This window comes from Fragaria vesca, linkage group LG3 (assembly GCF_000184155.1).
Source record: "Fragaria vesca subsp. vesca linkage group LG3, FraVesHawaii_1.0, whole genome shotgun sequence".
Lineage (NCBI taxonomy): Eukaryota > Viridiplantae > Streptophyta > Magnoliopsida > Rosales > Rosaceae > Fragaria > Fragaria vesca.
Window position 1 is genome coordinate 11,744,951 of NC_020493.1, and position 26,665 is coordinate 11,771,615.

The 26,665-nt window shown below is 38.1% G+C and overlaps 3 protein-coding genes across 3 annotated transcripts; 1 reads left to right on the top strand and 2 right to left on the bottom strand.

The window, feature by feature from the left end:
- Positions 1–1,015: 1,015 nt before the first annotated feature.
- Positions 1,016–1,498, bottom strand: LOC101308069. The gene is made up of 2 exons (XM_004295659.1): positions 1,385–1,498; positions 1,016–1,294 (listed from the first exon to the last, which is right to left on the bottom strand). The coding sequence occupies exons 1-2, from the start codon at positions 1,496–1,498 to the stop codon at positions 1,016–1,018; spliced, it is 393 nt and encodes a 130-aa protein (XP_004295707.1).
- Positions 1,499–3,041: 1,543 nt separating this feature from the next.
- On the top strand, positions 3,042–5,123 carry LOC101308356 (probable glutathione S-transferase-like). The gene is made up of 2 exons (XM_004294172.1): positions 3,042–3,424; positions 4,340–5,123. Exons 1-2 carry the CDS (start codon positions 3,110–3,112, stop codon positions 4,682–4,684), a joined length of 660 nt encoding a protein of 219 aa, XP_004294220.1. The 5' UTR covers positions 3,042–3,109; the 3' UTR covers positions 4,685–5,123.
- A 921-nt stretch (positions 5,124–6,044) lies between these two features.
- On the bottom strand, positions 6,045–7,864 carry LOC101308650 (probable glutathione S-transferase-like). The gene is made up of 2 exons (XM_004294173.1): positions 7,436–7,864; positions 6,045–6,827 (listed from the first exon to the last, which is right to left on the bottom strand). The coding sequence occupies exons 1-2, from the start codon at positions 7,745–7,747 to the stop codon at positions 6,483–6,485; spliced, it is 657 nt and encodes a 218-aa protein (XP_004294221.1). The 5' UTR covers positions 7,748–7,864; the 3' UTR covers positions 6,045–6,482.
- Positions 7,865–26,665: the final 18,801 nt, after the last annotated feature.

Consider the following 26,665-nt stretch of genomic DNA (forward strand, 5'->3'; position numbering starts at 1 on the left):
CAAACGTGACCAAATGTCCTATATCTCAAACTTTTGAAAGTATAGGGATTAACATGAAGTTACTCCCAAACCTCATGGGGGTAAACTGAATTTAATTCAAATATCATCTACGCAAACAAATGATATCAAAGAGATATATATTAGGAAAAAACAAGATCTTGTGCAAACATTAATGGAGTTCATTGACAACCATCTCCACATTAAAGATTCTGAGACACATTCTAGACTACAAGGTGATCTTATCGAACACTTGTGGCAGCTACATGGAGGAGATTGAATTAATTATCATTTTGTAGTACTTAGTATTGGCTTATGTTTCAATTACAAATGAATGAATAAAATAGAGTATCTATGTTGTAACTTTAATAACTACGGTAAAATTACAAGTGTATTTTAGTACACACCACAGTTTACAATTCATGTACCTCTGGTTCTGGAATCTTGATGTACATGTTCAACAGTAAAATGAGATTACTAATCATGCAGTAAGCTTTTGAACTCAATACAAGTAGTCTGACATGAGTAATGCATAAGGCACAATGTTTAAGTAAACCTGAATAGGTTACTAATTATTTCAAAACTTGAAGAAAGAAATTATTGAAACTTTTTCAAGTCTTATATAACGAAAACATACTGAAGATAAAGGTGCATCATCAGCTCTCAATGTAGCTGGAAACGTATAGCTTTCAAAGCAATATAAAATTAGAAAAGAAAAGGATTTGCACCTAAAAATGAACTGACATCTAGTTCCCATCAACAGCTCTTTTTGCGATGATTTTTTTGTTGAAGTCCTTTGAAATATTCTGCATGAACTAGTTCCATTATAGAAGTATCCATTGCCATTATTGCATTGTCCTTTTTTCGAACTTGAATTTCAAGTTTATGTTTCCTCAGCTTGATGTTCTCTTGTTCAGCATTATGCATTAGTTGAAATTGCTCATCCTCCTTACGAGTGTGTTCAACTTTCAAAGCATAATAGTCTCCCAATTCGAACTGGGCTGCTCCGACTTTCTCTTTAGCTTTTGCATTTTTTGCCAAGGTCTTCGCAACCTTTTTTTCCTATAGGCCTCACCAAGCCTTGAGCCTTATTGCCTTGACCATCACCATCAGCTAAATCGATTGTATCTGAGCTAGCAGATGGAGTGTCAAGAGATGGAGTTGCAGGAATCGTCTTTGGTTTTTTCCTAGAGAGTTCCAAGTTCCATTTTGGGTGGAACTTCAACAGATTCCAACAATGCTCATATGCAAAGTTTCTTTTTATCAATTTCCTAAACTTTTGTTTGGCTTCCAACATCTGCACAAACATAAAAACAAAATATAGAGTATTAGTTATTCTATATATAATACGTAACTTGAAATATATCATATTAGTAATCTGGATTACCCTATCTTGTTCAGTTGTACCACTTGCTCTTTTCCTTTCAACTTCAACATAAATGCCACAAAATTTGTTCACATCAAGTTGAATTCCTGACCAACGATTCATGAAAGAACCCATAACACTCTAGTTCAAAGGTCTTCTCAACATAGAAATACTCCCAAATTCTTTTCCAATATGCATCACCTTTTTGATCATTTCCTATTATTGGATCAAGGGATGTATTGAGCCAGGCAGAGACAAGAAGGATGTCTTCTGGTTGGAGAAATTCTTGGCGCTTTTAGCTTTCTTTGTGGTTTGGGATTCACTCTGAACACCAACTTGACTTTGAATAGGGCTATGACTATAGCTAATACCATCACAAACTTATCCTTTACAAATTATCTTACACATTTAAAGACAAATATTAACAAATTAAAACAATTTAATGTCCCACATGCCATCTGTCACTATATTTTTACCAAACTACCCTTCAATCTATTTTATACTGCTGCTATTGTCCATGTGTTCTACTATCGACGAAAATGTGCTACTGCCGAGTAGAAAGATGCTACTGCTGGTGTTATTGCAATTTTTTTCCGACAATTCTTCGTAACCGAACAAAGCTGTTACTGTCACTGTCACGATTCAAATGTTTTAACTACTGACCATTGAATAGTAACTGCTACTACCGAGTGTAGTAGCATGACTCATACTCGTCGAGATCTAGAAATTTTGAAGCTAATCAAAATCCTAATCAATTGCTACGAAACTAATGCACATAGCAAAAAAGAAGCCCATCCAGTTCCACACAACCAAATACTAATTGAAGCTTAAATTTCCTAACCAAAACACTGCAAATAAACAAAGAAAAAGCACAAAAGCAGTACATGTAATCAACAATCGAAGAACCATTGCGGAAACCAAGCAGAGGAATGCGTAGAGAGAAGCGAGCTGCTGTTGGATTAGGCGATGGAACTCATCGGCCTCGAAATGGATGGGATCGGGATTTGATTCAATAGCAATTGTCGTGGTTGTCGAGCATCTGGATCGGCTTGATTCAGATTATTGGCCGGGCACCTAAAGAACCGGGATGGATCTGAGCATCGTCGACAAGACATCGCTGTCGTTCGCATTCAGGCGTCATCGGCGTTCGGCGTCCCACGTTGTCAGCATCTAGTGGTCGTCGGCGTCCAGCTGTTACCGTTGTTGACGTCCAGCCATTGCCGTCGTCGACGTCTTTTGTTCAAGCGTTGAGGACTCTATGGCAAAATTCGTAATTTTGATGTAAAAGGTGGTGTTTTTGTCATTGCACAATCAAATTTGGAGTGAGGTTGGGACATTATTAGTGTTGAGCCTGAGCTTGTGTTCTTTATTTTTATTGTATAAAAATTATTAAAAAAGAGTTTTTTGTGGTCGTAAATACTATGTAATTTTCTCTTCATCATTTTCTGGCATTCCAATTACCGCGAGCAGTCAATTTCCTCTATCCGATCACATCGTCCTGAACAAGCTAGAAGCCTAGAACATTGCAGACACATGTCAAGCAAACGAGTGATACGACAGACGCCACGCCACACCACACCACGCACCTACCTACCTCAAAATCAGCCAGGACTATAGCACATGCAAATTAACCTTCAAACACCTCTATAAAACCCCCCTTAATCTTATTGGGGCCCTTGCTCATCAGTCTTCCAGTTAACTAGCAATACCTCCAAGCTAGCTCGAAGAACTTTGTGAACAGTTTCCATGGCGGACGAGGTTGTTCTATTGGACTTGTATGTGAGCATGTTTGGGATGAGGGTCAGGGTAGCTCTGGCCGAGAAGGGAATCAAGTATGAGTACAGTGAACAAGACCTGAGGAACAAGAGCGAACTGCTTCTTAAGATGAACCCGGTCCACAAGAAGATCCCTGTTCTCATCCATAATGGCAAACCCGTCTGTGAATCCCTCATCATTGTGCAGTATATTGATGAGGTATGGAAGGATAAGGCTCCTCTGCTTCCCTCTGATCCTTACCAGAGAGCCCAGGCCAGATTCTGGGCCGATTTTATTGATAAGAAGGTAATGTTCTGTTTCAGTATCTTCTTCGTTTCATCGTTTAGTTTGAAATATTTCATTTTGTAATTTTGTTTCATGGTGGAGATACAGGTGACTTTGGTTTCTTACTTGATTTTGTTTCATGTTTCATTTTTGACTGTTTGGTGATTCAATTATTTTTGGCTTTGCATGATCTTGGGTTGTGATTATGGAAGCCCTTCTAGTGAGGACCCTTAAGTTGAGGACTTTGTAAGGACTTTTCGGTTTATAGTTTAAAAGACCCAATTTTTGATCACATTTTGACATCTTATCCGTTCAGTTTTTAGGTTTATATGAGTAGATCATTTCTACAAATTTTCACCAAAATTGGTATTCGTTAAGATAACAAACTAGATCAAATTAATGGACGAACCAAATCTGTGAAATATGAACCGTTCAAGTTCATAATTGATAAATTATACTTATGAATGTCTTAACAATTTTCAATATAGTTGAAAATTTGAATAAATGATCTACTCATAAATACCTATAAACTGAACGGTCAAGATGTAGATATAAGATCGAAATGTGGGATAAGCCGAAAAGTCCTCACTAAGTCCTCAACTTAAGGGTCCTCACTAGAAGGGCTCCTTTGTGATTATATATCTTTGATGATTGTGAAGATCTCCTTGATCAGGCGATCTAGATAGTCTTGAGATAGATGAAGCAAGAATTTTCAAGGGTTCTTCTTTTTTCAAAATAAGTTACAGATAATGAGGAGAACGGATCAATTTATAATTGGATAAGTACCTTTCTTTAAGGTTGAATTGCATATTGAACAAATTGAAATGATATTTATGAATAAGAAAATGATTTTGGTGTTATTTCTAATAAGCACCCTTGAATTTATGGCCTAAAATTATGGAATGAAGATATCTAACATGTTTGCGAAAATCGCAGTTATATGATGCAGGGAGGAAGATATGGACTACGAAAGGAGAGGAGCAGGAGGCAGCAAAGAAGGAATTTATTGATATCCTGAAGGTGTTGGAAGGAGAACTTGGAGACAAGCCTTACTTTATGGGTGAGAGATTTGGGTTCCTGGACATTGCTCTTATCACATTCTACAGCTGGTTTCATGCTTACGAGACACTTGGAAGCTTCAGCATAGAGGCCGAGTGCCCAAAGCTGATTTCATGGGCCAAGAGATGCATGCAGAAGGAGAGTGTTTCCAAATCTCTTGCTGACCCGAAAAAGGTGTGTGAATTTCTTGTTGAGATGAAGAAGAGGCTTGGTGTGGAATAGTGGAATAAGAAAGTCCTGAAATGAACTTATTCGTTGTCCTAGTCTTCAAACTTATCTGGCGAGGTATTCTGGTGAGAGATACTATGGTAATGTGTACTGATTGTTATGACTTATGAGTCGTATGGACGAGTAATTATGTATCCTAACAATAACGCAGACACTTTGATGTGTCTGCCCATTGTTGATATATAAAAGGATTATGTGCTAAATAGTTTGCAGATTAAGAATTTTCTCTCAAGAAGAGGTGTGTATTTCGGTCTTTGATTCTGCTGCAGCTCCTCCATCAAGCCTGTGATCATGTTTGGTGCTCTGCTGCTTTCTTCTGTTTCATGTCTCTTTCGTGTTTGTTGTAGCATCTTTGTCTCTTGTTGTAGCATCTTTGTCAAAGAGACGAAATACGGAAAGTAAGCATTTTAATTTCGAAAATCTCATTTGATAACGCATCTTTGCCTAAATGTTTCTGTCTAGCATCATCTACACTTATATTTTTCCCGAGTAATTTTAAATATACACCCCTAATCTCTTAATACACATCTCTTACTTAATACACTACTCAACTAGTTTTTCATTTTAATATTATACTAAATACACATCTCAAACTGTCTAAAATACCCTTAATATCTAAAACTAATAATAATATATTATTTAATATAATTATTATATTTTTACTATTTCACAACTCTCTTTACTTATTCTCTTTTATTTTCTGTTAGATTTTTTTTGATTGGGTTATAAATTTTTTCTTGATATTTTTCAATTTATAATAAAAAAAGTAACATTATGTTCGAACTCCAAATCTCCAATATGACATCAATCGGCTAGAATTTGAAAAAAAAAAAAATTGAACATACATAATTTTTTCAAAGTTAAGAAACTAGTAGAAGTATAATAGCATAACTAAAGTTGATAAAAAAAACCCAAATGAATCAGTAAATAGTATATGTGATTACGACAGTAATCGAAATTCAGGTGATGGATTTTGGAGAAGAGGTTTTTATTTCTTTTCTTTTGATGCATAGTAATAGTGGAGAAGAGTTAGGTTTTAGGGAATAGAAAGTTTTTTTTTTCCCTAATAATTGATGGATGTTTTTGTGATTAAACATATCTATAAAATCTGATGTGAAATATAAAATAATAAAGATGTGTATTAAAAGATTAGAGGTGTGTATTTAAAATTTCTCATTTTTCACTTCCTCCTATTTTTTTATCTGCCTCTTCCTGCCTAGGGATATTGCTGTGAACAACTTTATTCATAACAAGAGTTAGCATAAAGATTCATCCTTGCGATAAAAATGAGTCACCATTTTAGTAAAAGGACATATAGCCACTACATGTTGTTATATGTCCTGAAGTGAAAGGATTTGGCTGTTATATGTAAATGTTCACTAGTAGACTATATAAACAGAGGTTTGTTCTGAACTACCACATGAAATTTTCTAAAATATTTAAAAGCTGGGAAACTTTTGGAAGTTTTACTGATAATAGTGATCTCATATGACACTGGAATGCTATCAAGCTAATCACAAGAAAATACTAATGCTCAAGGATGAATTCCACTTGGAATAAGAAACTGATTAAAGTATATTTAAGCCCTTGCTATAAAGTAAACAACAATTCCATGATTTAACTGCAATAGAACTAACAAAGAAAAACAGGACCAGGGGCACAAAAGAGTGCTTCCTACTATGGAGGGCTTGGTCAAGTTCCCCATTTATTGAAAATACAATACAAGCAACCCAAAACAAGGTTGAATCTTGGAACTAAAACAAAGACATGATCAAACTGACATTGATCACATCTACTCAACTCCAAGCTTCTTCCTCATCTCGGCAACAAAGCCACAGACCTTGTCCTGGTCAGGAAGAGACTTTGACACACTCTCCTTCTCCATACACCTCTTAACCCAAGCCATGAACTTTGGGCACTCTGGCGCAATGCTGAAGTTGCCGTATTTCTCATACACAGAGAACCAGGAATAGAAAGGAACGAGCGTCACGTCCACAAATCCGAGGGTCTCACCGCCAAAGAAAGGCTTGTCCCCAAGCTCCACTTCTAGCAACTTAATGCAGTCGATGAATTCCTTCTTTGCTGCCTCCTGCTCATCTCCTTTCGTTGTCCATGTCTTCCTACCGATATCATATATCTGCAGTTCCAATTACCAAGAGTTTCAGAAAATTTAATCTCAAATACCAGGTAACCAGAGACTCTTTCCCCATAGTATTCAGGACAAGTTCAGAACCTCTGTTTATATACAACACCTTGCAACTCAAACTATGTTGTTCAAAACTACATTATACAAAATTTGTAACTCTACCGAGCATCACAGCAAAACATCATTCTTGTTCCAACATGGCCTTAAGATAAAACTCCATTCGAATATGTCTAGAATAGTTTAGGGATAATCCAGTGTAAAAAATTTTGGTCTTTACTATGCATTGATCTTCCTTAGTGTTTGATTTTGCTAACATAATACACACCACATAGCCCCAAACCCTAAACTCCTAATCCAAAACCACAAAGAAGACCATCTTATTTCATTCAGTTATCTTTTTCAGTGTATATCCAAGAAACCATTTTTTCTTATCAGGACAATAATTACTTAAAACGCCATTTCTTCTGCCAGTGAACACAAAAGATCATATCTTGTACACACAATCATACTATTAGCACAAAAATACAGAGAACCCATTTCAAACAAACAAATTCGAGTCACCTCAAAACATATTCCAGACCAAAATCAAGGAAATTTACCTTCTTGTCCACAAAGTCGGCCCAGAACCTGGCCTGGGATCTGAGGTAAGGGTCGGAGGGCAATAGTGGCTTGTTAGTCCAGACCTCGTCAATGTACTGAAGAGCAATGACAGACTCGCAGACAGGTTTGCCGTTGTGAATGAGAACCGGGATCTTCTTGTGAACCGGGTTCGACTGAAGCAACAGCGGGCTCTTGTTCCTCAGGTCCTCGTCCTTGTACTCGTACTTGACGCCTTTCTCGGCCAGAGCGATCCTCAGCCTCATCCCAAATGGGCTAGGCCAGAAGTCCAACAAGACAACCTCATCCGCCATTTAAGTGATTTGAGATGCTACTTTGATACGTGAAACTGCAAAGGGCGAGATATGAAGCACTGGTGGTGATTCAGTGTTAGTGGGTGAGAGTATTTATAAACATAAAGAGAGCGGTTTGTCATTGGTCAAAGTCCATAAATGGAAGAAGGAACGGAGATATTCGATTTCGCATCGTCTGTCCTATATTCGAGATTGTTCAAATGAGATACGTCACTGCTTATGCACCAAAATCTAATGAGAATTTTATGGTTCGTTGTGTGGTTATAGTCTTTTTGTATGTCAAATCATGACTCTTGGACCAACTCTTGGACATTGAGGTCAGTGCTTAGAGGACCGACTCAATTCATAATCAAGGATATGAGACACGTTATATTCGATAAACGTAACATAGGGACCGATTTGGAAGAAGGAGAGTGTTTCCAAATCTCTTGCTGATAAAAAAAAGGTCTATGAGTTGAGAAATTCTTAGGCGCAACAGTCACACCGCGTGGTTCCTGTGACCGGTCAACCACGCATCAACATGTGGTAATCTTCAGAAAAAAAAATTCGAAGATACATTCTCCGATCAACCTAGACCAAACCAAATCCTCTCTCTCTACCTCTCCCAGCCTTCCTCAAAGCCGCCACCTCCATCTTCATCATCTCTGACGAAGAAGATGACTGCGTCAAAGACTTCTTGGAAGCGCGTCTTGACGTGTTGGGGCCGAGACATAGGCGTATCTGTTTGGAGGTTGCGGCGTAGAAAGGGTGGACCTGTGATGGTCGGCGGAACATAGTGATGGTGGCTGACGAGGAGGAGATGAGGGATAAGGTGATTGTGGGAGGCGAAGATGAGAGGTGAGGGATGGGTTGGTTGGGTTAGAGATTGAAAACAAGAAGAAGAATGAGTATAAGAGGGTCGGCGGAGAGAGAGGAGGTTGAAGGTGGAATTATTTCTCAAAGGGGTCTGCAGAGGGAGAGAGGAGGAGCAAGACTTGATTTGGTTTGATTGGAAAAAAATAAACTCTGGTTATTCCAACAGTGTTAGGTTTGGAAAGAAATGCCACGTGTCGATGTGTGGTTAGCCTGTCGCAGGAGCCACATGGTGCGACTGTCGAACCTAAGAATCTCTCCTATGAGTTTGTTCTTGAGATTAGGAAGAGGTAGGTTGTGAATAGAGAGCAGAATACGCTACTCTTTCTTATAAACTCTCTCCGACTAGTCTTGCTTTTCTATTAGGACCTCTATAATGAAGTCTAGTTGAAGAATTTTCAGTTTATCTCACTTTTCGATCTTATTTTTAGATCTTGATAGTTCAGTTTATAGAGAAATTTTTAAGTGCTACGGGAGGATCATGTGGTAGTCTGACGTGGTCTTACATTCTAATCAAATTTAGACATGTGAATTTTTTACAACTAAAATATTAACTGATATTTTCTATTTTTTGTGAAATGACATTCATGGGTATTTTAGCAAGTTCAACTTGGGGTCTAGGGTTTAGGGTTTAAGGGTTTAGGGTTTAAGGTTTAAAAAACAACATAAAACCCAAAATAATCTTTGACAAAATAGCTGAAATAATTTTTCATGAAAAAAATTCACATATCTAAATTTAATTGGAACGTAGGACCACATCAGACTGCCACGTGGTCTTCCCGTAGCACTGAAAAATTTCTCCAGTTTATAGGTATTTCATTTATACAAAATTTTAGTCATATTGAAAATCGTGAAGACATTTATAAGTGTGATTTATCAATTATGAACTTGAACGGTTCATGTTTGACAGATTTGGTTTGTTCTTTAATTTGATCTAGTTCGTTACCTTAACGATCACCAATTCGGTTGAAAATTTGTAGAAGTGATATACTTATAAAGGCTTAAAAACTAAACGGATGAGATGTCAAAATGTGAATAAAAAAAAAATTAGTCTTTTAAACCATAAACATAAAAGTTCTCAACTAGTTTTTATTATAGAGGTGAGGGGGCTCCCAGTAGTTAAAATATATCTCTACAATGGGTGTCGTCTATATGTTAGGGTTTTCTTGCGGCGGCGGTTTGGATACTTTGGCTGGAAGAGAGGGTTTTCTTCTCTCGATCACCGGTGAATCTAATGAGGGAGCTGGTGGGGTTTTCCTCAGTTGGCTTTTTCGTGCACCAACCGGTCATTAGATCGATTGTTTTCTTCTCATTCACTTTCTCGGTAGGTTTGTGCATGTGGACGCTTAGTAGGTTATGACTTTGGACCATTTTTGGTTTGGGGCGTCTTCAGTTCAGTTAGACCCTTGGGTTACTCCTTCTACATAAAGTGGTTCTTGGTGTTTATGAATAAGTTAGTTCATCTAACATGTCATGGTTACTTTGTTACTTTGGTACTGCACACTAGGGTTTGCAATGTAGAGATTTCTTAGGCTATCTTAGCATTAGGTAGTTCTTACATTTTTAAGTCTGCACGTGATATTCATTCGACCTAATTCCCATATCGGAAATCGGTAATGTGATTTGGTCCAATTCCAACTTTGGAAATTGGGGTATGCGGTCCAAGGCCCACTGCAGGCATTTGGTATGGTATGAAGCCAACCAGAATTTCTCCGATGACAATTCGATGAACCCAAATTTGGGCACTAGGAGACGTAATTGAAGAGGGACCCGTTCTGATACCAACTTGAACAGGGACAAGCGTGGCCTGTGGATCATTATTATATCGATATTGTCCCAATTTAACCAAGTGTTAGAGGTTTTAACCACAAAAAGCCTCGGTACAATTGGGTATGATCCACCCGTATGATACCCAATTGTGTAAATAACTTATACACCCACTTATAAGTTATATTTTATTTGTCTTTTTTCTGATGTGAGATCTTTCATCTCCAACAGTATGGTTCAATTCTCATGTAACCCGCGAGAGCGGATCATGTTCATATTGCTCTCCTACATTTTATCAATATAAAGTTTGACGCCCTTTTTGTCCAAAGGTGTCATGAAATGAAATGACTTATATCTAATAATTTTTCTCTAAACATAATTAAGGTTTTGAATTAAATGTAATTATGCAAATGAAATAATGTAGGGTAAAAGGCGAACGTCAGAAGCAATCATTACATACTTTACCGCTATTATCTACAGATAATAAAGTAGTTGTGAGTTAAGACTCACATTAGTGCATATAATAGACTACTCGTTAAACGTATTCCCTCATTTATTCTGTGAGCCTACAATTAACCAAATAACGAGATCATAGGCTCGAGTACAGACTCACATTTTCTCCTTGCCCTTCACATTAGGGCTAGCTAAGAGGTGCATGCAAGCAAGCCCAATTGACCCGTGGAGGCTGCTCTTTCCTCTAACGCGACTTCTTGTTCTTGCAGCCTATCAAACGCCCAACCTTGCTCTTGTAAGTCAGGTGACTCGTATCCATCACTGGAACTTCAGCAAGCTCTCCAATATGAAGCCTAGCCTTAGATTTAAGCCCAACAGCTAAAACCCTATTGCCAATCTTAGCCTGGGAACCCAACTAGCTCTGGCCATTACACCTAGTCCAATACCTTGTGGTAGCCTAGTTGGCGACCAAATATTTGAAGGTATAAGGTTGTTGGCAATCATTATATAAAACAAAACACGACCTATAAAGCTTAAAGCAATTGGGAGATTGGTCTTGCACATCTGAAGAACAAGTTGAGGAAGTTGAAGAACTAACATGAACTGATGTAACTCATGTAAAATCATACATATGCATTTCATGGTTTTTCACTGAGGATAGCAGTATTGTTTGCCGTCCTAAAAATCTGGGTATCCAGTTTTTCGGTCTTTTGTTTCTTTTGTTTTAGGTGTATGTTTCTTTACCCTTGTTCCATAAGACCTATGTCTGGGTGAGATCCTCATTTGAATTTCAAATTGACAACTAAGATAAAAGTCATGTCTTGGTGCTTAAATTAGTTTAGGGTTTGATGCCTTTATCTCAACCCATGACCTATGTTTTAGCTCTTAGGCTCCAGCTGTGGTTTGCTGTGTTTGTGATACACAAATTAATATTTGCAGCTGTTTTTGTTTTAGCTCTTAGGCTCCAGCTGTGTTTGATGCCTTTATCTCAACCCATGACTCATGTTTTAGCTCTTAGGGTCCAGTTGTGGTTTGCTATGTTTGTAATACACAAACTAATATTTACAGTTGTTTTTGTTTGATATTAGAGAAAAATGATATGCTAAACAAATGTGGTATTATATATGCTTTTGGGAAAAAGTTTGTAAAACATTTATCTCTTTCTTTTAAATCAAACATTGTTTAAGATTGTTTTATTTGTTTCCTTCATTGCTTAGGATTGTTTTATTTGTTTCTTTTTTGGCCTACGACAACTGCATATGTCCTCTCACTTTCAGAGTTTGGCCAAGGACAAAAGTTCAAAACCTCTTCCTTGCTTTCACCCTCGTGCCTGCCCTCTTGTGGCACCTCTTTGACTTGTGTCTCTCTCTCGTTAGAGCACTCCATCAGCCTATATATATATTGAGCAATGATGTCTTTGCTCAATGGTTGTCAAAATGTAGTTTTTATATTTGTATTGTTCGGTTTTGGTTTTCTTTTGCATTGTTTATTAGTCTCTAAATCTTTCATTTTGTGATTATAAACCTTAGAGCTGAACAAAACTTTTTCTCATAAACTCATTGCATTCTGCATACCATGAGATCAGTTGGTAGTGTAGCTTTTCGGTCTTTTGCCTAATAACGAAAGCTTCTATATGAAGGTAGGAAAATGACATTAACAACCTCCCCCAGAAACCACAAACTACAAAGCAAAAATGCAGCACTGTTCTTTAGTCTTTTTTTTTTTTGGTTAAGACAGCACTGTTCTTTAGTCTTTCAGGAAATTCCCAACCAGTGCATCCACTAAAACAATGAGAGGGAGTCAATGGGCATGTCAAGCAATAAACAACAACTAATGATGATGAAAAGTGGGTACAGTTAAGATGAAAAGGAAAGAACATACTATGGAAAGCATGTTCAGGTCCCATCTCGTGGGGGAAAAAAGAAAGAAAAAAAGATGGAGCAATACACAAAATGGACATATACAATGTAGTTACAAAGAATTAGTTGAAGATTAGAGAAAAAGGAAACATTTTTTTATTCCTGGGGCAGCACACTTTTCTCTTCCCACACAATCATACCAGAATGACAAGATGAAGGCAGCAGGGCCATGAACATTATCGGCAAGTCACTCAATCTTTTTGGATGTACTGAATTTTCGGAGTATATCAGACTTCAATTTGCATACATGTGAGAAAGCTTCTAGGACCATGGCATCGATTTTTTCTTCTTGCTTTTCATACACATAGAAGGCTAGAAAGGCAGTTGAGACTCCTGTAGCATAAGAGAACAAAGAAACTAAGAGTTCAGGCAGGGGAGAAAGAAGCTTCTTGATCCTTCAACAAACAAAGAATGAAATACATTCTTGAGAAATTTTGATAAATGATAAGTTTAAGTCCTCGAATTGATTTTTAACCGTGTTTTTGTAAAAAGTTGATAAAGGACCATATCAAGGGATTAAAAGTCTCAATTGCCCTTATTAAATCTTTAATTTGTATAATCTAATACCTTTCATCTTTTGTGTATATTCTTCTTCTTCTTCTTCTTTCATCCTCATCTAAAGCTTAACAATGCAGAATTGCAGACTCTAAACCTGAAGCCTTCATCTAAACCCCCCCCAAACCCATTTCCTTCCCTCACCCATTTTCCACAACCCTCTTTCGATTCCCTCCTCCACTCCAAGTCTCCAATCGTGCCTTTCCCAATTTTATGCCACCATTTTTGCTAAATTTATTAAATTTGAGCTCATAACCAAACAATTACTCAGTTCGAGTAGGTCACTGTTTACCAAATTTGAACGTGCAATCCAATTATTTTTTTACCTTTTCCTCACTTTTATCTCAAGAACTAGATTTTCTATTGAAACACATCTCTCCTATTCCTTTCAATTCGAAGCTTTAAGATGTTAGAGTCGGCGAACCTAGCTAGTGTCCAAATCTATAATTCCCCGAAATCAACCCGTCCCTGGTAGGTGATGAGAATAAATCAAGATTGATATACTTAAATTATATTCAATGTAAAAGAAGACGGGTTCATCAAGAATAAAAATAAAGAATATCAAATTTTAGCAATAGGTTACACAAAATATTAATAAGGGTGATTTAGAATTTTAATCTTTTCATATGGTCATTGATCAACTCTTTACAAAAACATGATTAAAAACCAATTCAAGTACCTAAACTTGGTCATTTATTAAAATTTCTCTACATTCTTCATAAAAAAGTTTTCAGCTATGACATTGCAACCAGGCCCAAAAAAGGACAAATGGATCAATACAAGAGTCATCATGACATAACTAGCTGAGAACAGTTAGTGTCCCATAATTCACAGGCACTCCCTAGATATTCAAATTCTCTAAACTCACTGTCCTCTCTACTCCATTGACCAAAATGATATACAATTCCAAAGTTGTTTGTCTGTAATTGCATATTTAACACTTCAAATTCTACGTAACATTGCCAACATCTTCAAAACATTAAAAACTTTTTCTCAGCTTTCAACTTCGAATACAATGCCTATGCCTTTATTATTAAAGTTGACAAATGGGAAACATTGTGAAATGACATTACGAAGGAGAGAGAGAAACCTATAATAAATGAGGTCTGAAGTGAAATGGCTCCAAGAAAGCTAAGAACCAATAGGGATAGAGCCACCTACAAACAGCAAAATATTAAGGTAAATGTCAAAGAGTTTCATTATAATTGCAAGTATTATCTGCTGAATGCTGATCAACAAAATTGGAAGTATGCATCAATGCAATACTGAACTCCTTATACATTGTCAAAAGAATAGATAATTAGACGCAGAAAGGAAGTTGAAAACAGCAGAAAATGGTCAATACCTTAAGGAACAATGTCCAGTCATTTCCTTTCCCAAGAGATTTTAAAGTTTTCATAGATATATTCCATGATGAGGCCACTGATCCAGAAATTTGTTGTGACATCTCTTCTGATAAGTGAAAATGTGATGACTGAAGCTTCTCGAGTTTATATCCTAATCTGGAGTAATGAAAAAAGAAACGAAAAAAACTCAGTACTTGCTTCAGTTCATATGGGAAGCTACCTCAAAGAGCAGTTTCACACTAAGAAACATATGCAACAAGGGCATAGGGCAGGCATACATCTTTTCTGGTAAATTGCTGGAGATGAACACGAAAATTGATGCGAACATGAGACTCTTTGAAATGACAGTTATAACTGTAGCTTGAGATGCAATGAAGTTGTAGTAGATTGTAATCAAAACTAATAGTGCCTTGAATGTCTGTTTTTTGTCCTTCCACAGTAATGTATCAGCAACTGTAAGAGCAACAAAGCAAATGGATTGCATCATTGAGATTGTAAGATGGAATCTTTTAACTTGTCCATGTTTCCATTGCTCTAATCTATGAATAAAATGATCGATAGCAAAATGTTTTTGGACAGCAGCAACTGTCTTACTGAGCATCTGAAAGTGCTCCAAGTACTTGACTTCATTAAAATGCCTGATTGCCCTTTCATTTTGAAGTTCAGTGTGTTCTACTCACTGAATTGGTATTACGTGAGCTCTGTTTTGTTTTCAGTGGTTGGATTCGCTCAATGCTATGCTGAAGGAAGCTAAGTGGTCGATGAACAAGTCGGAGTCAACAATGGAGGAATACATGGAAAATGCGTACGTCTCATTTGCGATGGGACCTATTGTCCTTTCAGCTCTCTATTTGGTCGGGCCTAAGCTCTCAGAGGATGCTGTACGCAGTTCAGAATACTACCATCTGTTTAGACTTATGAGCACTATTGGGCGTCTTTTCAATGATATGCAAGGCAACGTCCCCCTTATTTCAGAAAAAATGTAACAAAATAAAAAAGTATTGTCCTAATTCTTAAAGAACTCGTGACTATATCTGTGTCAGCGGGAAGCTGCAGAAGGGAAGATAAATTCTGTAACATTGGCCATGATTTATGGCAATGGTTCTATTAGAGAAGAAGAGGTCATCGATGAGATGAAGCGGATCATCACCAGTAAGAGGAGAGAACTACAAAGACTAGTTTTGCAGGAAAAGGATAGTGTAATTCCCAGATGTTGCGCCTATCTTATGAAAGTCATGATGGATACACCGCGGACGACATTATGAAGTTGTTAATGAACTGACCGAAGCACTCGTCATTCTCAATGAATTGCGAAGTAGAGAGTAAATGAATAGCGTTTACGTACAGCTAGCTACAGAGAACTGGTAACTGGTTTGTATTCGTTTTGGGTTCAGGTTCTCATGGTTGCTTGCTTTCTTGAGTGTTAGAAACACGATTCACTTTGGGTTAGTTAACCATATCTAATGCTAACCAAGGGTGGCGAATAACCCAAAGTAAAAATAAACTATTCTTAGGAGCCTGTTGTTAATTTGTTATATGTAGCTAAGACTCGCAGGTTCTAATATACTTCAACAATTACTTATCCTAAATGGACTTTTTGTTCACAATAATTGCAGAACTGGTTTCTTGTTTACTTCATATCTATGACACAGCAAGGAAAGTATTATGTTAGTTTATAATTCATTGAGTTCCTTATTAGAAATGAGTATGGAATCAGTGGCGAATCTAGAATAACATTCTTACCCGGGCTAATTGTTACAAAAAAAAAAAAAAAATACAACTAATTTTGACTACGCAAGAATTTTTTTTCAACAACTTAATTTTTGGGTTACCAAAATGACATCATTTTAGTATACCAATGTTTTTTTTAGAATGTCTCGAACAAAATAAGAGTAGTACTGATTAATGAAAGAGTTCAGGTCATTGGCATTGGTGTTATAGAGTTATAGGTGCGAGGGATTTGGCGGCAAAGAGTTTTGGGGGAGTGATGAGAGGTGTGGGCTGGTTCTCAAGGTTAAACATTTGGGGGCTTTTTTAATGTTTTAGAGAGGGAGGACTGATGAGTGGACATTGACAAAGAGTTTGGGAGTCTAATATTAACTGACAAAGTGATTGGCTGGTGTTGAATTGAAAGTGCAGCAGTGTCATTACAATAATCGCTGGTTTACTCTTCAGCTAAAAGTAGTTTGTTTTTTAAGAGCTGAGATCTCACCTAGGCTTAAGCCCAGGTGAGCCTGGGGCTGGATCCCCCAGTGTATGGAATCCTTATGGGATGAGACAGACATTAGAATGTGACAATTAAAATGGTGACAAAATTTGAGGTCATCGCTGGTTAGATCTAATGCATGGACAAAAATCCATAAGCTATCTACCTTGAATGAAACGTACAACTGTACAAAGGAGGTTGTATAAGCTAAAAATCTGCCATCCTAAAAATCTGGGTATCCAGCTTTTCAGTCTTTTGTTTCTTTTGTCTTAGGTGAATGTTTTTTTACCCTTGTTCCATAAGACCTATGTCTGGGTGAGATCCTCATTTGAATTTCAAATTGACAACTAAGATAAAAGTCATGCCTTGGTGCTCAAATTAGTTTAGGGTTTGATGCCTTTATCTCAACCCGTGATCCATGTTTTAGCTCTTAGGCTCTAGTTGTGGTTTGCTGCATGTGTTTGTGATACACAAACTAATATTTGCAGCTGTCTTTGTTTAATATCAGAGAAAAGTGATCTGTTAAACCAATGTGGTATTATATATGCTTTTGGGAAAAAGTTTGCAAAACCTTTGTCTCTTCCTTTTAAATCAAACATTGTTTAGGATTGTTTTATTTGTTTCTTTCTTGGCCTACGACAGCTGCATATGTCCTCTCACTTTCAGAGTTTGGCCAACGACAAAAGTCCAAAAGTCCAAAAGTCTTTCTTGTTAGAGCACTCCATCAGCCTATATATATTGAGCAATGATGTCTTTGCTCAATGGTTGTCAAAATGTAGTTTTTACATTTGCATTGTTGGGTTTTGGTTTTCATTTGCATTGTTCATTAGTCTCTAAGTCTTTCATTTTGTGATTATAAACCTTAGAGCTGAACAAAATTTTTTCTCATAAACTCATTACATTCTGCATACCATGAGATCAGTTGGTAGTGTAGCAACTCCGGAAGTGTTCATAAAAGAAGCAGCTGAGGATAGCTGAGTTCTGGTGTATCCCGCTAAGGTAGCTGGGTTCATGAAAGTATCAGTTTAGGATAGTTGAGTTTATGAGAGTGAAACTTCTGAGAAGTGTTCAAGAAGAATCAGTTAAGTGATACCTGAGTTTTGAGTTGAAACTTCTTATACCTTCATGTGTAGCCACTTAGAGACAAGGGAGGTAGCTCTAGACTCGTTTAGGACTAGGTAGGATAACAAGTCGTTGTTATATCCTATACTGTAATCTTGTAAGGAGTGAGGTACTTAGAAACAAGAGAGAAAATATAGATCTAGACTAGTGGGTGGTTTAGGCAGGATAACAAGTGGTTGATGTATCCCTAGACTATAATCTTGTAAAAAGTGAGTTTTACATAGTGGAAAGGTTTGTCCCTCAAGAGTTAAGGGCACACAGTTTTTCTCTCTGGTTGCAGGGTTTCTGCGAGTAAAAAATATCTTGGTATTCATTGTTATTTTACTGCAACTTTTATTTATTGTTATCGTGTATTTGTTATTCAGGATAGCTATAACCCTTGTTAAGGGCCTATTCACCCCCTCTAGGACCTTCAACATCCTCTAGGACCTTCAACATCCAGCCCAGTCAACCCAGACTCTGCCATAGTCAAACTAGTTTGAAACTAGGGTTTTCTATCGAAAAAGTCGGGCAACCTCCTCCTACAGCCTCAGCTGCCATCGTCTCACCAGCAATGATACCAGCCTCCACCAGCGCTCCTTCCTAGTCTGGTACAAACTCTGAAGCAGTCATTTCCCCCTTAATCCAAAGCCTTATCGCAACATCCGGCGCCATGACCAAAAAAACCACGAGACTTACAGATGCCTTTGCACTTCTCGTACATGAGCCCCAACTCCACCGAAAGCACCGGTGAGACAAAGAAAGCTCTTTGAGACTGTGCTCTTTGTTGAACATCATGGATCACCCTAATGTACTGCACAACCGCTTTGTGTTTCAAAGCCGTGTGATCTGGGCGCACATAGAAGCCAATGATGTTTTTGATCCGGATTAAGACTTTTTCGTTGTGTATAGCAACTCTCAACCCCTTTACCGACACCTAGATCTCAAGAAAGTCTAGCGGGATCTCCTTTTAATCACTGACTTCATCATACTCTACCAACATAAAAGTAGCGTTGTCGAAGAACCATGGCCCTCCATGGAGCACCCGACACATCTCCTTTTTTTCCTTGAACTGAAACATAAGGATCATATCCTCTTCTTTCAAATATCATAACATTATCCTTTAGCCTCCACACACCGAAAAGCACCGTTGAGAGAGACACCACTGACATCAGCTTATCAGACAGAAACCGACCACACATGAAGAAAACTTGATAACTGATTAGATCTCGACCTCCCTCTAGGCTCACAATAGCCTCATCCAATGGGACGAGCTCGTTCGCCACCATTACCGTCGGCTGCTCGATCAGTTTCTCACAGGGTTCGTAAAACCCTAAAAAAGAAAAAATCGATGATTCAAAATGGTAGCTAGGAATAAAAGACAAATGTTAAGGAGATTAACCCCTAAATAGAATCTATAACGTAAGTATCACACAAGTAAGCATTTCAAAAATGACATAATTTTTTCTTCACACATGTCCAGTATTAGAATTTTCATTGGTTAAAAAGTTTGTTTCTCTAATGAATGTTCAGACTGAAGCCCTTGTTACTAACAAGAAACCGATAATACCCAACATGTATAACCAACTATTCGTTTAAAAAAAATGAGAGAAGGCGAGAGAGCTTTTCTTGGAAACCCTAGTGCCGTCACCTCTTATGGGCTACATCCAGGGAGGCCGTCGTTGCTTCCACAACCCCCTCCTAGTTGATCTGGCCTTGCAGCTGATCACCTTCATCTCTTAGGTGCGTCATGGTGGGTTGCGAATTTGACAGCGACCGTTTTCACCCTTGGGTTCCGACTTCGCTAGGGTAGTCTTCGTGGAGGGAGGAGATCCGATCTTGATTGGAAACGACATCCATCTTGATTTTGGTGGCTGCTAGATGATGAGATTAAAGTGTTGTTGGTGGTGGGAACGGTTGTTGGGGTCATTTTGAACAGAGGCTGCTAGATTTGCTTGAATGACTTGATTTCCTCTTTCTACCCCTTCTGAGTTCCAGAACTGGGCCCAAAGCTTCAAGGAGCTTTGTGCGTGTTTTCCCCAGGATCTCCCCTGCAGTAATATTGGCTTGCTGCGGGGATGATAGCCTACTGCGGTGACATGTTGTTTGTGATCTGGAGGCATGAACTTGATGTGGTTTTGATTGCATGATAGATGAACAAAATACATGAAAGAGCTTGCAAGATGGCATGAGGCGTGGGAGCTAGAAGCACATGAGTTGCAGAAGATGAGAACTTGCTATGGCTAAAGGTTTGCTGCGGGGTAATCTATTGCAGTAAGGAGGAAAATGATCTGGTGGTGTTTAATGGGTTTAGGGCTGTATAGAGCTTGAGAATGGTTTTGGATTGGAGGCTAGGGATGCTTGGCTTATTGCTTGGGGTTGTATGTTCTGCTGCCTGAGTTGTGTCTTCCTTGCAGCAACTAAAGGCTTTATTTATAGGCTGGAGGGGGTGAGGCTAATACACAGGTGAATGAGGCAAGTCTGCTGGACAATCAAAGAGATGTATCATGTTGAGTTCAAATGTACAAAACACCGTAGTGACCACAAGATTAAGAGGTGATGTGTGAAGTTGGAATTGGAGCAGCATATTTTAAGGAAAAGCTGTTGTTATGTGTTGATAGATATGTATATTGGAATAGCTGGAGGCTAGAGCTTTAGAACAGAGTAGAAGAAAAGGTTGTTAGGGACTTATGTTTGGCGTAGAAGAAGAGGACTTACTGCGGGGTTTAAAGAAGATACTGTTTGTTTGATTGGGTAGAAAGACTATTGCATTAGGGTTAAAGTAGGTGATTAAGTTAAGCATATGGGTTTGAATTATCTCATCTTTGCAAGCCCATTAAGCGGTTTAGATTGTTGGGCATGGATTTCGGTCCCAAGTCCAAAATCCCCAACAACCAAAACCGAGAATGAGCCTCATGTACTTCCGTTACCTTCCACACCACACCCAAACTTGTAAGCCCCAAGATCGTGGTTGTGGCTTGGGTCCACATGCATGGCATAAATATTTGAATAAATATGTAACTTTTGTATTTCGAATGTGATTTACATGTGTATTTCTTTATTGAGCTTGGAATATCCATTGAGCATGAATATTGATTTTTTGGGTATCAACATTAGCCCCTTGATTATGTAGGCTATGCAATGTCTATGAAGTAGGCTACGTAATTAATAAGAAAGTACCCAATGTAAGCATGAAAGCCTAGTGTATAAAAGCATGACATTTGAAGAGTAATAGTCGCATGAGAACTTGAAATATTAGCATGGTTAGCCTTTGAGGATACATGGTAACTGAAAAGCATGTGTTTGGCTAGGATGAGAAAATAAGTAGGTATTAGGTAATTAGAATGACATAAGTAGAATTAAAATCGATAAAGATTTAGAGTAAATAAGTAATAGTAGATTTGGAAGATGACTAATAAGGCTAAGAGCATAGCTTGTGTTTTGTCAAGAATGAATGATTTGGAAGTAATATGAGATTTTGAGAATTTTTGCAAAAGAAAGTTGGAATGGAATAGGCAAGTGTATGAGTGGGATGTCTTTTATGGTTAGAGTAAAATTGGATTCACGAGTTGAAAAGGAGGGCATATATAAAATATTATATAGATAAGTATGGGGTTGTCTTCTAGAGATGCTTGAGAGCTTGCTTTGCATGATGTATAAATATATTTTCATCGCTTGGCTAATACATATTTGATTTTGTGCTTGGCATGCATAGAATGAGAGTTTGCTTTTGGTAGACTTGAATTTTCTTGAGCTTGTGGCAACCATGCTTAGGCATTTGTTAGGCTTGTGCTTGAATAGTTTCGGCTTGAGGTTGCCTTTAATTAATGGACCGAGGGAGCGTGCGTGGAGTTTGAAATGCACATATTAAAGGAATAAGCTTGGCATTACTCTCATATGATCTCGAATAGATGCACGACCTTGACAAAGAGGAGCTTGGCATTATTGGCTAGTAAGTGCTTGGCATCAATAGCATGAGCTTGTGTAAGGCTTGGCGTGCCTCTTTGATCGTGAATCCGCTTGGCATCGTGTTTAGCTTGGCACGGGCTTGAGGTATGCATTAGCTTGCCCATTTTATGACTTGGAGTACGAGTTGGTAGCATGCATGAATGAGTGACAAATTTCTCTTAAATATAATGAATGACTAGAGATGAGCATGGTCATGCAATAGAGTTGTTTGGGTCTTTTTTTTTTTTTTTTTTTCTTCTCTGGTTGGACTAACTTGATTCAATGGAAAGAGGCTAACAGGAACTTGGGTCTAAATTGTTTTTTTGTTTTGTTTTGTTCGTAAGAACAAGTGGTACTCTCAACTGCTGCAAAACAAAGAAGGCAAGACTAGATTTCACCTCGTTCACAAAATCTCAGGTTTAAGATCAAGAAAGAGTATACGCTCTTGTAGTTCAGTACCAAGGCCAATGAATTGGGGAGAAAATCCTCTTCATGAGTTGAGTTGCAGGGGTAAGAAGAGCTCAATATGAATACTACGGTGGCAATTTTTTCTCTGGGTTTTGAATGGGTAGGCTTCAAATTTCTGGAAAACAGTATTTAAAGCTTGATATCTAGGATGGGTAGGCTTGATGTATGAACATAGCAAGTGGCCATGGGTTTTAAATAAGAAAAATTGCTTGTTGTATTATGGAACCTTGAACAGATTGCTCATATCTACGACTTCCCATTGGATTTTATTGTAGGATTGCAAATTTGCATTCATAAAGCTTGATTCGATATAGGCATGTCTGAGGCATGAAGCTTTCAATTGAAGAGCAAGAAGCTTTAAAGTAGGCGTGGCATTCACTAACTGCGGTGATCACTGCAACAACAACCCCTAGATGCTTTGAAGAAGCTGAGGTGAAATTGGAATATATTAGACCAGGCTTGAACATTTGAAGTCAATCCCTTGCCTGAGATTGATTGTGGGGATGCAACTCCTTGGTAACCTATGTAAGTACACTTGTTTGTCTTTGTTGATTGCATTGCATTGAATACATACAAGGAATCTTTTTGTTGATTGCATATGGCATGAACCATAAGATGGTCTCAATATCTTTCCATGAGCTCGATTGCGACTAGTTGTTTGGCTTCATGATTTGATTGCAAGAACCACGTTCTTTTGCAATAATATGAAGAGGTCTCTGCTTGGTATTTAGCATGTGCATTTTGCATAAAAGTATTGATCTTTACTTGACTAATTTACTGCATATGGACTCAGTTTAAGAGCAAGGAACCTGACAACATATGTAATTTTGTTGCAGTGATAACTGACTACTAGAGATAGGTGCAGGGGCTGTTGAAAGATGGAGAAAGAGGATATGATGAAAGGCTCTTATATTTTGGAGTTTGAACATGAATTTAGGGGAAGCAAATATGACGAAGCTAGGTTCAGCATGTGAGTTCACCACCACGGTAAACATGGTAAATGTTAGCTTTGGCCTGGGTTTGGGCTGGTAGAGTTTGTTGCCTGAAATTTGGTGGGTAGATGATTGAATTGGTGGATAACAGATGTTGTTGTTTGAAGTTGTGATGAAAAACATAAGTTGTTGAAAATGACAAAACCGTGTATCAACTGGAATGTTGGTAAGTGTATTAGCATGACTAGGAGTATAAAGTTGTAAGACGATATAGAATTTGTGATACTATCTTTGCTTGTTGCAGCAGTAAAACGTTGGATATGGTACGGATTATTTTGGTTTGGGGAAAATTGTGATATTAGTCTGCTTAGTTAGGCATATGATAGAATGTTGTGATCGATGTTGATTAGATTCAGGTTCTACAGTAGAATAGTTACTGCAATGAGTATATATATATGACATGAGATTTTTTTTGTATAATGCTTGGTTTTTTTTTCTTGAATAATGTCGTCACCACTTAGCCCCCAAATGTCTTAGAATATCATCTAAGATAAGGTGCTTCAAGCCGACGATTATGCCTATGTTTGGAATTTGGCTTGATTGAGTTATAATTTGCTTGCTGCAATAGTTTAAGCTTGATTGAATATCGACTTGACTGAATCTTGTTTCCTGCTTGATTAAGCATTGATTGCTTGATAGAGTATTACTTGTTGCTTGATAGAGTATTGCTTGTTGTATGATTGAGTTTTGTTTGCATGTTCTAACGGTTTCCTTCAAAGCATGTCTATTGTTTGAAATCAACATATGGTTAAGCTTTGAGAGAGAGCATGAATGGATTGACTGGCTTTCTATGCTTAAGATGGGGATTTTATTTTTACTTGAAGGCTTTGAAAAGATAAACTTGTGCTATAGTAAGAAAGAATTCACTACAGCTCCTAATGAGCTAATGAAAGATACCAGTTTGATTTGATGAATAGCTAGATACAAATATACGAAGGAAAAGCTAGGGGTTAAAGAATGGCATTGGAGCTTGTGTGCCTGACTAAAATTTTGGTTTGAAGTTCCCAAGACAATGAAATTTAACATGATATGTGGATCTTGTCTGCTGACTTTATTGTGCTGCAATGTTCAGTCACATACATGACTGATGTGTAAAAGAGTACTTGCATATTGTATAAAAATGTGTTTATGCTTTTTCTAATAGTGCAAACTATTGACTTGTGCATGTCAGTAGCAAGAACATAACTTCAAACGCTTGATTGCTTGATTTGAATAAGGATTGACTTGTGCATGTCAGTAGCAAGAACATAACTTCAAACGTCTTGATTGCTTGATTTGAATAAGGCTTTAAGTGCATGATGCTTGAATTTCTTGCTTTGAGCTTTTTTTTTTCTTTTTTTACAAGAATAATCTTTTTTTTCTTCTTTTTTTCGCAGCAGTGACTTATGGTGCTAATATCATATGCAAATATCACAATTGTCTCGCGATTTATAGCATGCAATGATATGGTAATCTCCGGCATAAAGATGTAGCTTGTTTGCTTGCCGCAAAACATCAAATAGATTTGTGAAGCTTCTAAAAGTAAGAAGACTGAAGATGAGTGGTGATAAGGTTATAAGGAGAATAACTGAGGTGAGCAACATATTTGTTTCTTTTTGTTCAGATCTGGAAGAGCAAAAGAATGATGACAGGAGAGTTTTATTTTGTTTGAGTAGAGGTGAATCATTAATTGTGAAGCATAAGGCATATATGGTTGGCCTGATTGATATGCGTTGTGCATCTATTTGAGACTGAAAGAAGAGGATACCGAAGAAGGGATGGAATTTTAACTTCTTAAGTTTTGATAGGGGATTTCAAAAACCACAAAGGTTGCATGAGTGATGAGATAGAGAGAGAATTTGGGGATATTAAACCCAGTCCCCAGCGGAGTCTCCAATTATGTTGGGGTCATTTTGAACAGAGGCTGCTAGATTTGCTTGAATGGCTTGATTTCTTCTTTCTACCCCTTCTGAGTTCCAACCAGCAAAACTGGATCCGAGTTTAGGAGTTGTAGTGGCAAGTTAGCAACGTAGGCACATGGCAGTAGAAGTGCCCACTCAGCATAGGGAATGATTATTTTATTAAATAAAAAGAAAGATAAGTAAGGTAACAAAACTGATTCTTGCTTCAATCGACGACGTTTCGAGGAAAAAAAAAGACTTTCATCTTTTTCCTTGCGCTCAGCAGCAACAGAGCTTTTTCTTTTGCAAAAAAAAGCTCGCTCCGACACTTTTCCTTGCACTTTTATTAAGAAATACTGATTTTGAGAGAATTGCTATCAGATCTCTGGGATAGAAATTACCAGATCCAAAAACTTTAAACCCATAATTTGCTTGTTCGATTAGCACGACATCTGATTCGAGTCGAAAAATTTATAGGTCGGCGATGGAGGGAATGAACAGTGGATAGGAGATGAGAGAGCAACGGTCTAGTTCGATCAGTCTTCCCACAAGCTAATGGTAATTTTGCTTTTACTGTACATTGATACCAACAACCAGCTAACGTCAGTTTGAAATCTGTTAATGTCACATCCCGACCCTTATATTTTTACCTTATTTACTAGCCTGATTATAATAAGAATTTTACCGTCTCCGTAATTGAGTAAATAGTTTAATTGGTCCCTAGAAGGGTTTCGGGGACGATTATGTGCGGAGGATTATTCGTATGAGGAAAATACGACGACGGTAAAAATGGTAAATTTTAGCTAGTAAAAGGTAATTTTTATTCGGGTATTATTTTTCGGGGTGTTTTTATTTTTGGAATTTGGGTTGATATAGGTTGGACCGGTGGAGGCCCAACCCATTTCTTTTTCCTTCTCCCTTTCTCTTCTTCTCTCTTTTCTTTTCCTCTCCCCGAGCCTCCCGCTGCCCGGTTTTCCGGCCGTCCTCCCGCCGCCGTCCGGCCTCCGTTCGCCGCCGGACCGGTCCCGTTCGGTCGGTCTCCCTCCCAGTAACATTTCTAGACCGGTGACAGCCTCCCTAGCGCCGTCGTGAGGGAGAAACGCCGCCCGAAAGCTCCGACTGCCGAATCGGTTTTCTCGCCGGAACTCCCTCCTCCGGCTGCCATATCCGGCGAGCCTTAGCCCAAAAGGAAGCCCTCCTCCCGTGCTTCAATCCCTCCAAAGGGCTCGCTCCGTCGTGAGCTAGGTAAGGAGAAATGGGAACTTGAAATTTCTAGGGCTTTTTGTGTATTTGTGTTCGATTGATGTGCTTAGGCTTAGAATTGGAGTTTGTGGTAGTTAGAATGTTGTAGAGGAGGTTGAAGAGGAAGATGCTGCCAAAATTTGGTAGCATTTGCAGGTCGCCGGAAAACGGCTGCCGGCCGCCGCTGCC

Excerpts from the sequence above, each read along its gene's own strand:
- LOC101308069 (XM_004295659.1), bottom strand. The coding sequence starts at position 1,498 with ATGGGTTCTTTCATGAATCGTTGGTCAGGAATTCAACTTGATGTGAAC. Across the intron at positions 1,295-1,384 it reads GTACAACTGAACAAGATAGG|ATGTTGGAAGCCAAACAAAA; the intron begins GTAATCCAGATT and ends ATGTTTGTGCAG.
- LOC101308356 (XM_004294172.1), top strand. The coding sequence starts at position 3,110 with ATGGCGGACGAGGTTGTTCTATTGGACTTGTATGTGAGCATGTTTGGG. Across the intron at positions 3,425-4,339 it reads CCGATTTTATTGATAAGAAG|TTATATGATGCAGGGAGGAA; the intron begins GTAATGTTCTGT and ends CGAAAATCGCAG.
- LOC101308650 (XM_004294173.1), bottom strand. The coding sequence starts at position 7,747 with ATGGCGGATGAGGTTGTCTTGTTGGACTTCTGGCCTAGCCCATTTGGG. Across the intron at positions 6,828-7,435 it reads CCGACTTTGTGGACAAGAAG|ATATATGATATCGGTAGGAA; the intron begins GTAAATTTCCTT and ends TTGGAACTGCAG.